Genomic DNA, 13221 nt, shown 5'->3' with positions numbered 1-13221 from the left:
GCTGTGGATGAGCTCTTGCATGAACAGCAGTGTGTGACTATAGAAGCTTGGCAGTGTCAGAAATCACCATAATCACAGCAGCCATATCTGGGAACATCATGAATTGTAGTAGAGAACTGGCTGTGCACAAATAATGTCTTAAAGGCCTTGAAAGGAAAGGCAAGGTGTGCAGAAGTGTTTGTCATCCTGCTCATTTGGGTAATGAATTAAGTTTCGATTAATCTCATTTTGATGTAGACATGGGAACTGAGCAAATGAACGAAGCTTAAGGTCTGGCTAGTAACTCTGTGCACATCTGTGTGGGATATATTGGAAATTGGGGCTCCTGCCAGTAGAAAATGATCTAGCAAGACATCAAATAACCCATGCACAGGCTCCTAATCCACCAATCTTAAAGCTTTTCACTCCTCAAGACTGTAAAGAAATTGTGTGGGGCATTAATTTTATCCACGGCTCCCTATAATAAGAGCAGACACAATTAAAACTGTGACTCGCTAAAGCTGCACTGCACATAGGAGTTTATATCGCCGAGTGATGAAAAGCATTGGAGCACAGATAGAAAGAGAACTGGAAGTTTGACTTTGAAGATTTACATTTTGCATGTCTACGAACGCTACGTAGATGTAATTGTCATTTTACTAACTTAGCCTACACACGCAGCATCAGACGGTGTCAAAGAAATGTCTTTCATTCCAGTCCCAAACTACAATCTCTCCCCAAGTATGTTAGATGCTTAACTTTACCCTGTATTAGGTGATCTTTGTGGCTACTTTGGGCGACAACACCCCGGCATGTGGTGAATGTGTAAGTAGGAGTTGACTCTGTACACATCCAGCAGTTATAAAATGACATCATCAGTCATTTAAGTCCAACATTAACAATCCTTTTAACTCTGTTTGGTTGTACACAGCCTCCTGAACAGTCTCTGAGCTCCTATGCTAACGCCTGAACACGATTTTGTCTCTGGGGGCCAAGGGCCAGTGTTTCAGGGACAGATAACAGATTTCTGTAATAAAAACCTATATCAGACAATAGCCAATGGGTTCGGAGATTGTATTTCAGCCAATACGCTCCACCTCCTTTACTCTCCACACAGACCTGTTTACCTGGATGCACTCAAAATGTGATTGGCCAGTACCACTTGGACTGTAAATCAAACGGAATGCTTCCAAAATATTGTCCTTTGCCAACAGGTGCCGCATTCATATATAATTGTATTTTAGTGATTGATACAGTGTTTGGAAACTGGCCATAATATACTGACTGTACTGCACTATACTATACTATACTGTGGTCATAGAATCCAACCCAACACAATTCAGGTCGGGGGGCGCTGCTACCATTCTCACCTTCCCCTGAGATTCAAAGTTCACGTTCTTGATGCGGAGAGTGTTGAGGTTGTCAACCATGCCCACTTTCTTTTGGAATGTCTGATAACTATTATCGCTTTACTATTTTGCTACAAACTCATGTGAAGCTTGAAGTGAATGTTGAGAAAGGCTCTGTAGCACAGGAGTGGTCTTGGCCTTGAGGCAGCAGACGGCTCATTGTCACAACAGCAGTGTAGCCACCAGCCGTACCCCAGTTCAACTCCAGCCCACATCTTTTTTCTTCATTCCTTCTGCTCCAAAGCCCAGAGCTGCTTTCATCCCCACTGCGATCACTATCTCGCCAAAGAGTGTTTGTGAGACGAAGAAAAAGCGGAGACGTCTTTGTCTCCTCTGCTGTAGGCTGGTGCGGACCCAGCAGAGGGTAGGATGGGGGTGGTGGGCAAGAATGAATAGACTAGTTCGTGCGACTTGTTGTTCGGCCGTGTCTGGCTCAAGTGTTTCTACCTGTACTGAAAACAGAATACAAGTTAAGATCTGAGCGCTACCCCTAAACCATAATCAGTGCAGGGCTCACACTGACACAAACCGGAGATGTAGAAGCTTTTCCTTTGAACCACATGATTCCTCCTGGTGAGGACCTGCTGTGTTTAAAACCGGGACTATAATAAGGCCTCAGGCATTTATGTGTGAAAACATTTCACATAGGTGAGCACCACTTTATCACTTTAGAAGCTACGCATGTGTGCTGCAGTGTGTGTTTATGCACTCGAGCATGACTTGAAAAGAGAAACTGAACGCCCCCCTCCCCCCCATCCTACTGTACTTTACCATGCTGCGTCTATTCATGTGCCGTCGTTACATAACTTAACTACATAGTTTATGTTTTATTCATGAGGCCTATTTTGGCCAAGAGAACTGGGCGTCCTGAATCAGAGGAGAATCTCTCCATCTCCCCACGGGCCTCGGGGGAGAACAGGCACGCGGGCAAATGAGACCGCGGACTCGGACCGAATTACCACTTCAGTGAGAGAGAAAGGGGAAATGATCTCCGTCACCTGCTCTGCCTCCTCCACCTGCCCGTCAGACCGTCACTCTTTCATTCTTTTCACCTGCCTCGTCTGTGCACATGCGCCTGTGGAGATGCATGCTAATGTGTGTGTCGAAGTGCAGCGCAGCTCTGAATGTAATGCCGCCACTCCAGATGTCTACATGCGTGTATCTGTGTTCGCCTGCACTGCAAATGATGTTTGCAGTCGGAACAGGGCAGCAGTTGGCTGAGAGACTGTGTCAGTTGTGTGTCACTGAGAATACTCTACAGTTCTCCGTCTGTGTGAGGGAGGGAGAGAGACAAGCTGAGGTAACTAGTGTGTCACAGGAGAGCCCTCTGCTGTTTGAAGTGCCAACCACTCTACATGTCCTCTGCATTCTAGCTCTGCAGGCTTGTCCTCAACAATAAGTCTGTCAATTGCCAATTTCAATCTCCATTTGTGTAGTGGCTATCAGCTTTGAAAATCACTGAAGATTGAATTTGTGTTGTTACACGTCCTTCCCTTTCATTTTGTCACTTCTTGAATATATAAAATAACGGGCTGGAAAGGCTCCTCACTGTAAGCAACAGGAAAGGAAAAGGAGTGAGTGAACAGAGTCCTTTAGCCCTGCAGGAGCGTTTTCAGGAACGTCTGACCTTCCCTTGTCCTTCCCATGTGTCTCCAAAATGGTGTCTGCGATGATGCAGACACCATTTCTTCTCTTCCTCCATTGTATTTTCAGCAACTAAGCAACCAACCTCTGCTTCCTCTGTACACTGGCAAACACATGCCCAGTTTTAGGCGGCTGTGGCTCAGAGGTAGGGGTCGGTAGCTCATCCACTAATCAGACGTCCCCCCGGCTCCTCTTTGTCTCAAATGAATGTGGGTGAATGGACAGTCTCCTCCATTCCAATAAGGTTCCTCCTGTATGAATGGTGTGTGAATGGATGGATATCAATGTAGTGTTTAAGTGCTTTGATTGGTCTAAAAAAAGACCAGACCAAGCAACTATACAAGTACAGTTAATTTATCATTTATGTGAATGTTTGTTTTAGAATGTAAACATATGACATAGATGTGGATAGCCATAGATGTGCTTTAAATAGGCAAGTACTTCAGGCTTTTTCTCTCCCAATTATTCATTAAGCGTGCATTCTTATGCTGATGACGCTGATGTCTCCCAGACTGTCATCATTTAAGCATTACAAACCTTTTAAAAGTAGCCTCTCTCATTTCTGTTGTCATGCAATAAATACCTCCCCAGTTCAAAATCCGGTTAAAATTCAATGTAAGTTCATGGCTTCACATTCATCATTCATATGGGACCAATCTGACTAAGCTTTCACAGGTCCTCAGGTGGGGTAATGTGAAAATGGGAATGCACAAAAGATTAGTTACTGGAACTCTTTGGTTGAAAACTGTCAATTAATATATAGCTCAACAAAACTCAGAGTTTGTGATGAACATGAACATCAAGAGGAGCATTTAGAGTTAGATTAGAGCAGAGGTAGTGAGCGTTTTCCATACTTATGTTACGATCATGGCCGGGGATCGCCAGGGTCTAAATCTGATTTGCAATCTAACTCTGAAGCTATGAGTCCACAGAAGGCCATTTTTTTGTTACACCCTAATTTTAGGTCAGTGGAGGAAATGATTGTTTGCCTATTTATAAATTTTAAATGATTTCTAATTTTGAATGAGTTTTCACACACAGTGGATTTAACCTTGGACTAAATTGACCGTATGGGATCAAAACAGTCACAGCTTTCTGTCTTGCTGATTATAGATTTAGGTTTGCTTGAGATTTAGCAAAAGAATCTAATAAAGAGCGAGAAAAATACGAAGAGTGGATGGATGGATGGAAGAGATGTGGACAAGGAGGAAGTGGTTCCAGCAGCACATATTGAAACATAAAGATCATTTGGGCAAAGGTCAACTGAGTGGGTGATTTTTTTCATAATGTCATCGTATTAAAAATGTATGGACCATGTTCCAGTGCAACAAATGTTAAAGTGACATTTCAGATGTGTATCCCATAGATATATTTTTTAAAGTACACTTTACAGACTATGTTGACTCACTTGTATTTGGTCGACCTTTATCTTTAATGGTAAGCTGACAAAGAAAACAAAGCTATTGTAGTCAACTTCATTCAGTCGTCACTTTCATCCTGTATCTGTTTTTAGTGTTCAGTTAAGTCCTCAGTGTCTCATAGAAGGAGTGGGAACATGGGTTTGGTTGTCATGCTGCAGAGAACAGAGAAACAATAACAACAATGGATCCTCTATATATGAAGATTTTTGCAATTATGAAGCATTTCAAATGGCAGGAGTCCGACATGGAGAAGGCTATTAACTGTGTTGCACAATCTACTGTTTTTTAAACCACCTCTGTTGGAGTATAAAATACTTCATAATAGACAAATGTTTTGAAGACAGTTGTTTGAGAGTTAAGAGTCAAAAGTAAGAGCAGCATGGTGGTGCTGTGGTTAGCACTGTTGCCTCACAGCAAGAAGGTTTGAAGGTATCTTTGGAATCTTTGGAATCTTCCTGTGTGGAGTTTGCATGTTCTCCCCATGCTAGCGTGGGTTCTCTCTGGGCACTCTGGCTTCCTCCCACAATCCAAAAGACATGCAAGCTGGGTTAATTGGTGCCCGTAAGTGTGAGTGTGAGAGTGTCTCCGTATGTTGGCCCTGTGATTGGCTGGCGACCAGTCCAGGGTGTACCCTGCCTCTCGCCCGAAGTCAGCTGGGATTGGCTCCAGCTCCCCCGCGACCCTGACGGATAAGCGGTATCGATAATGGATGGAGTCAAAAGTACAAATACATCTTCTGAACAAACTCTATGAGGCTATTGTCCCATTAGCAGCCAAGCTAAAGCAGCTTTTGGCCTCAGTACTGTTTTGCACACGACATAAAAGCTGAGAGAGCTGCTGTGACTGGCGAGTGCTGGCACATTCCCAGCTTGCTAGCATGTTAGCCATTAGCTCGCTAGTTCAACAGTTAACCAATTAAACCTGAGAGGACTCTGTTTTTGTGTTAAAGCACAGTTGACACTTGGTGATCCACACGATGAGACACACACACTAACAACAGCAACGGAGTCCCACCTTAAAGCACACCCTGGTTTTAAAGGTCTATTTTACTCTAAATGGGGCCATAATTTACTTTACAAATTGAAGACTTGAAACTAATGGTTGAGGCCATTAACTAGGAAAGTGTTTACTTGGGTAGTAAATGGAGTGAGAAGTAGGATAATTTTCTCATTGACATCCTTTCATTCGGACTTCTTTTTGCTACCCGTAGATTCGCCCCCTGTTGGCGATTGCAAGAATGCTGGTTTAAGGCACTTTCACATTCACTTTTCAGACCTGGAGGCTATGTTCTCTTCTTTTATACAGTCCGTGGTCAAAGGGTCATTCTCCAGGCTGTGGCCAGGCTGTGACGCTTATGGTTCATTATGCTAATGGTTAGGTGCCGTGCCGAAGAGAAAATCCGCCTTTTCTAATGCCTTCCAGGAGGCTTAACTCCTTCCTTGATAAAGTACCTGGCAACGAAAACACTGCATTTGCTGCATCCATGGTGTTGAAAGGTGCGCTTGGTAGGCATGCTAAGTGCCGAAATAATTGTCCCCCCATCCTGATATGAAAAGCGCACGCACGTGCATCAGCGTGTGGAACACTTAAGGGTCCTGGTTTGGGGGTTTGAAAATACAGCCACCCTATCCTAGACAAATGGCACTGATTTCATTCTAATGTAAAATGTCAGGTCAGGAGAGGGGACGAGAGGAGAGAAGGTCATGACAGGACAAAGAAAAGAGGAAACATGAGGAGGGATGCTCATGCTAGTTTGTTCTACTTTCTACTCCACTCCAACTGTCATCTTTCCTTAGTTTGGATGGTCTTTTACTTTCTGTTATGTCACAGCCTCTTTTCTGCCTTTCTTCCTCCATCATTATCTCTCGCCATCTCTCCTCTCCTCTCTCACTGCCTCTTTCTCCCTCTCCCCTGCCTCGAAAACAGACGATCCAGAAATAAGGCCATAAATAAGGAATCAACGGCCTTTTCTGTCCCACCACATTACAGGCTTTTGATGTATGCTTTCTGCAGTAGTATTACTCACCAGCTTCAAATCAATGCTCTAATCTTTCCCCCTGCCAGATTGATTTCAGTGGCAGTGACAACAGCGCAGAGAGGTGCTGAACAGATCTGTACACTGTCAGCCATTTCACAAATACTAGCAAAGTAGTGTTACGTAGGGACAGCTGCTTAAGTAAGATGCCAGATATCACATAGGCACAGAGGCGTGAATGCATAGTGTACACCATTTCCAGTTTGGGTCCCTTAAACTCAACTGGTCCATTTTTAATGTGTGGCCACAGTTCACTTCACAGAACTCTAACTTAGTTCCCAAATTTAAAGAGTGAATGAAAAAGTACAACCTAATGTATAAGGTGAATAAATCTCATTTTTTCATGCTCCCTCTGATCAGATACTTTTGTACTTGCCTTGTGTGTGTGCCATTATGTTGCATACTGGTGATTTTTCAAACAATACAAAATCTACTTTTGCCGCTTTAGTGAAATCGCCACTCCCCAGTGGCGATGAAATAGCCAAGCTCCCAGGGGGAGTCCAGGGGCCGAGGGACTGGAGTTCCTACAAAGGCTTTGGGACCTCCATGATCTTCTGGCTCATCAGGAGTCCTTCAGATGGCGCGGCTCATAGGTAGAGCGGGTTGTCCCTCAATCGAAAAAGGTCGGTGGTTGGATGGCATGACGCTGAACCCCAACTTGCTTCAGTGTGTGACTGTGTATGAAAGAACAGTCTCCTCCAACTTAGTTTCCTCCCAAATGAATGATGGGTGAATGAGGATGTAACTGACTAGGAAGGTGGACAAATACAGACCATTTACCAATTATATGAGCCTTTCGTGGCCATTGTTAATCTAGAAATATTGATTTAGAGCAGTTTTGTTCCCAAACAAGAAAACCAGGAAAGAATGACTTCTGTGTCAGGATTCAGCAGCTCTTAGCCAAAATAGCTACATTTTGGCAGAACTGGATCCAGATAAGCATCAAAATGGGATAACTACTGTAGCTTTTCGGGCTGTAGCCTAGCTTTCCAGCAAATTTAATTTAAATTTCTCTCAAACAGGAACTGCTTGGTGAGCACTCAAACAGAGTGATTCCATCTGCCTCCACACTTCATTTTAGATTTTGTGCATTCTTGTTTGTTTGGGGGAAATATCTGCTGCAGCACCAAAGGAGATTCATCTGTGACAAGATTCCAGGATGATGCCACTGTTTTTCTGAAGCAAAGATTGAAGCCTTTAGAGGGCCTGGGCTCTACCGTGGTGTGGGAGGAGTCAAGAGCATTTACAAAAATCACTGTCAATATGTTTGTCCTCTTTATAAAAGTATACATTAGATCACATAACAGGCAGGGCTGCTGCTGGAAGGTACAGGCCCCCTGTTGTCACCACCACGGCTTCAATTTTTTACAGTAATTACACCAAGACATCACAAATTCATCTGAAAATGATATATTGATGTTTACAAGCTACATGCAGCATCCGTGAGTGTGTGAGGCCTCAGTGAGTGCTGTGGCTGTTTCCTCACCTGACCCCGGAGTGAGGCTACTGGCAGTCTGCCTCTCTCGCTCAGCCCAGGCCTGGTCAGGCCGACCTCCAACACATTCAACCTGTGATGGCCTGGAGAGTGTGTGTGTGTGTGTGTGTGTGTGTGTGTGTGTGTGTGTGTGCGCATATGCATTTTCCTGTGAGTGGATGAGCTGGGTATTGAAGTTATCATCCAAGAGTCTGTTGAACTGGAGACACACTTGAGGCTCACTGGCCAGGAATGAAGCAGGTCAGCTGGAACACACACACACACACACACACACACACACACACACACACACACACACACACACACACAGCTAAAAACTTAAAGCATTTGTACTTCAACCACAAGTGAAATGTAACATTCCTACATAATGCATAAAAGACATGTAATGATGTATATTAAAAGAACATATAGAATTAGACTTTTTTTGTCATTTTATTATGACTTATTAATGCACCAATATCAGTACACTGTAGACACTGTCAGTGGTACCAAGAAATGGGAATTAGAGAGTTGGGTGTCCACATGGAGATGTTTTCTGAGTGTGTCATTTTGAGTCTGTAACATATATCCAATAAGGAGTTGATACCATGCCAAGCCCCCTAGCTGCTGAGAGTGGACACCCTGTTTGCATTAAGATGACACACACTTCACTGTGAGACCAGAGCCAGACAGACACTCTCCACGATTTGGACGATGCCTCTCAGTGTGAGGTGCCAGCACAAGCAGGGATCTGCATAAATGTTTGCTCGCACTGCAGCCAGTGGTGTCCCAATAATTTAGTTTTCCCCCCCCCCGTGACTGCTGTTGTCTAATCAGTCTGAAAAGCAAAAGGTTGCACGGAGTCTCAGATTTTCAATTTCCAATCTGGACCACAAAGGTGTGTGGTGCATAATCAGATCTGAGGCCTGCGACGGCGTGGAGGACAAGACACAACATGAACTGACTGATTGAATTGCTCCATCTTCCCTAAGTACCAATCAGACTGCAAAGGCACATAACTGAAAGGTGTTGAAAACAAGCATGAGAAGTGGAGGCGTATAAATGGGCATCATGTCTTTTGTTATTGTTACTGTGGTACAATCACACACGGACAACATTATTCATCTGAAAATGAAGCAGTCACTTTGTATTACTGAGTTACACCCTTAAAGGAGAAGACTCAGTGAAGAAGAAGAAAAAACTGAGTAGCAGTTCAAATTGTGCCTGGATTCCAAAGATTTGATATCAACATAACAATGTGCCACATCCTAGATGAAGAAAAACAACCAGCCTGAACAGGTGTGGTGAATAATCATGAATAAGGAAAATATTAATAGTAACACACAGGCACATGGCACTGTCACTGTTAAATGGTATAAAAGTTCATATATTTATACTAAATCGGGTTGTAAAGAGTGAAAAAGGGTGGATGAATGTTCAAAAGCTGATGACAAAATATTCTTTAAAAACTGGTGTTCAAAAATCCATGAATTTATTCTGGAAAAGGTGAAGTAAGAGCAGAGTCAAGCAGCGAAACAGCAATGAAGACAAAGAAAGAGAAAGACAAAGCAGCAGATGCATGACCTATAAAACAAATACAATGTCGTTTTTATTTTATTTTAGGGATTTAACTAATTAAAGGGACCAATCAAGCAGGCAGGCTGTACATTCATGTTTAAACTTTTAGTTTGACAAAATAAAAGTCTGCAGTATAAAGCAGCTCAGAGTAAAATGTGTAAGAAAATATATAAGAGCAAAATACCAGAATTTTTCTGTTCCTCTCAAAATATAGTTGCAGCCAGAGAGACTTGTTTGTTTGGTGACCCACATGATACATGGTCATATGAAAAATAGCATCTTATCTCATCCCTATCTCATTTTAGCGAACTGGTGTATCTACAGCAGTGTTTAACTATCAAATGTTCATGTGTCATAGTAGCTGAGCTTTGAAATACAAGAATTCTTGTGAGTTTGAAAGACAATAAATCACAAGAAAGAAAAACGACAGATGCATAAAGTGCCATTAGTGCCATGTTTTTATTCCCATGCACAGATGTGTCACTTCACTTTAAATGCTCGCAATATCATTCCTTAAGAACATCAGATAATCACAGTATAAATAACAAGGTGAGAATGAGCCATTGAGCAATTAAGACCGTTTCCTTTTCCATCTCTGGTCTACTCACCAGCCTCTTCCTGGAGCTTTCGACCACATGTCTCTGTCTTTATCTGAGTTTGCTCAGTTGTCATGACTGACAGCCCAGGAAAGAGCCAGTGCAGTAAGCAGACCTTGAGCCAAGATTATTTTGACAACTATTGCTGACATCAAAAGTGAACTTTGATACTCGACACTTACCTTTTAGTTGTGTAGAGATTTAGGGAGCTGCTGTTGCGCTAAGTTGATTTGTATTGATGCATTTGGTCAGAAAGTGAAATGTGAACTGTCACCAACAGAAGGTATCTAACTATCTTGACACTTGGTTTGCTGTCCAGAATCTGAAAAACCTTGAAACTCATCGAGCGCCAAAAAACGTTTCCGTGCAGACTGTGTGGGTACTTCATACCGAGGCGTCAGAATCAGAATCTGAAATGAGGTGATTGATGAAAATAAGATAAAAACTAACTTGATGTCACATCTCTTTGGGCTGTGTTTCCTCAGATGACAGCAGAAGCCATTCTCCGCCTGGTCAATGATCCAGTGCTGCCATTCTACCCCCTGGACATCGCCCTGGATGTGCAAAACAAACTCAAAGGTAAACCTCGTGACGATGCAACGGTAGTGTTGGTGGTGATTGGTGGTAACACTTCTTAAACATCAGGTGAACCAAATTTCTTTTAACAAAGGCTCCATTCCATGAAATGTCTAATCTAATTGGAATGATGTCATTGTTATCATTTCCACCTGTGCTTTACCTGTTCTGACAAGCCAAGAAAAAAGGTCTATAAGCTTGGTTAGCACAACAGGTGGAACCGAAGGCCAGAGCTGGGAATGATAAAAACCCGAGCTGTGAAACAATGAAATGTTCATTTTGGGCAAAGTCTAGCAGAAAATCTGGAGGAAGCTATCATTTAGGCGATGCTCTGTCATTGTACAGCGTGTGCTCTCATATAGGCTTTGGGTTTAGCTGGTGAGCACAGGGACAGCCTATAATCACAGCACATAATGACACACCTGGCCGTGCACTGTGTTCAGACCTGCGCTGACACTCTCCCCGTGATGCAGTGACAAAGTAAACAGACAGATGTGAACAGACACATTTGTTTGCACGATTTTGCAGGTTTTGACAGTAATATTTGACTTTCCACCGTGCCGCAAACAAGAGTCTCGGATTCTAGGCACAACACTGCAGTGTGTGTGTGTGTGTGTGTGTGTGTGTGTGTGTGTGTGTGTGTGTGTGTGTGTGTGTGTGTGTGTGTGTGTGTGTGTGTTACTGGCTACTGTTTTGGACTTTTATGCAGAGGCGTAACTCATCTCCACCGTACAGGGAGCCAGCCTGAGCATCAATCCCCAGTCCCATCTCTAACAAACATGAACACTCACAGAGAGAGAGAGAGAGAGAGCAGAATCACACTCGATTGTGCACATTGTAGAATGTTTCTACACATAATCCACACACACACACACACACACACACACACACAAAGCCTTTTCCTGAGACTTTTTTCCCATAAGAATGATTTAGTGTTGGTTCATGTGTTGAGGTGAACGTATCGATCTCTCCTCTCATAATTCCAGGAAACTTGATTCCAGTGTTCAACATCTTCCCCCTTTCTCCTCTAACCTGGGACCTTCACAGTCAGCCCTGAGACTACTGCTCTCCTTTCATTGATATCCTTTCTTTTGTGCGAGAGGGCTGAGAGAATCAGTATGGTTCAGTATGGGAATGATTAATAAGGGAATAATACTAGAGAGGATACTGGAGTGCTACAGTATACGTACAGATGTAAAGCTCATACAGTGGCAACATTTGCAGTAAAGCAGTTGTCTCAGGATGAGTCCTGAGCTCCATCAAAGGTCTCGGGGCATTTTCTTTATTTCAAGCAAATCACCAAACCCCACTTCCTCTGGACAATCAATCAATACATGGTGTTGTGGCAGCAGGATTATTCTTTGTACTGTTTTTACAATAACTGCATAAAGCGTGTTAATGTACTGTAATGTGTAACTGAAAGCCTCCTATTTAATGTATCAAATGAAGAAAACAAAGCACACAGTCGACAGACTATAATGAAATTCTATATTTGTATTGCGCCTTTCCAGTCATCTCAACAACTCAAAGCACTTTTACATTACATCCTCATTCACACGGGAGGAATCAAAGTTAGAGGAGACACACACACATTCTCACACTAGTAGCCAGTTGGGGTTCACTGTCTTGCCCAAGGACACTTCGACATGCTGACTGATAATTAGGAATCGAAACGCCAAACTTCGAATTAATGGGCAACCGGCTTTACCTCTGAGCCGCAGCTGGCCACATCTTCTGTGCTACCACAGGCAGAGCAGCACTAACAGTTAATATTTCAGATATAGCAGGACATATATCTGTGTATTTGTAAGAGCATGAGCAGAGTATGATGTATTGTAGGTTATGTGAATGACTTGTCAAATAATATTTAAAAGAAGTCATACGTGGCTTTGCAATCCAGGTACATGTTAAATTTAGGAAAGTGATTTATATGTTTATCACCCTCAGTGTGCACCTTGCATAGTAAGAAGAACACAGCAGTTTAGTCGAGGTCTGAATAGAACTCGTGTAAATTCACACTGCCAGATATTCTGTTGTTAGCATGCCGCACAGCCTCTTAGGGCTTCTGAACCTAAATCAGCTTATTCAGTCACAGTCTCAGAGCATGCAAAGACTCTATCCTTGAATATTAAGATGACCTTTTGAAAGAGGATGCACAACAGAGTCTTTGACACATTTAGCCCGCATGCTGTCTTTGCTCACAAACTCAGAATAAACAAAATGTTCCGTTGTTCTTGTTATGCACCAAGAAAAAAATCCACACGTACGAGAGATGTCTGACAGCGAGGTTCATGAACAAATAGTCGATACAGCATTCGAGCTGCTGTGTAAAGAAAATGCACGCTATATGGACTTAATTGCTCATGCTTGAGATAAAATAAAGCCACACGCCGACGTCCATCATCGTTTACACAGCAAGATCAGAGATTGAAAGAGGTGGAGAAAGAGAGACTCTCTCCATCACATGTACGGCTTTGACTCCAAGTCTCATTCATTGTACTACTAAGGC

General features: G+C 42.9%; 1 protein-coding gene across 1 annotated transcript in view; it reads left to right on the top strand.

Annotated features, from left to right (window-relative positions):
* Positions 1-13221, top strand: part of LOC139203161 (inactive N-acetylated-alpha-linked acidic dipeptidase-like protein 2) — a 277953-nt gene that overhangs the window by 240310 nt on the left and 24422 nt on the right. Inside the window, exon 14 of the mRNA XM_070832831.1 lies at positions 10622-10715. Within this exon, the coding sequence (XP_070688932.1) occupies positions 10622-10715 (94 nt within the window). The remainder of the gene's footprint in view (positions 1-10621; positions 10716-13221) is intronic.

This window comes from Pempheris klunzingeri, chromosome 6 (assembly GCF_042242105.1).
Source record: "Pempheris klunzingeri isolate RE-2024b chromosome 6, fPemKlu1.hap1, whole genome shotgun sequence".
In the NCBI taxonomy this organism is placed as follows: domain Eukaryota; kingdom Metazoa; phylum Chordata; class Actinopteri; order Acropomatiformes; family Pempheridae; genus Pempheris; species Pempheris klunzingeri.
The sequence above is the reverse complement of the archived record's forward strand: the minus strand, read 5'-3'. Positions and strand labels throughout refer to the sequence as shown.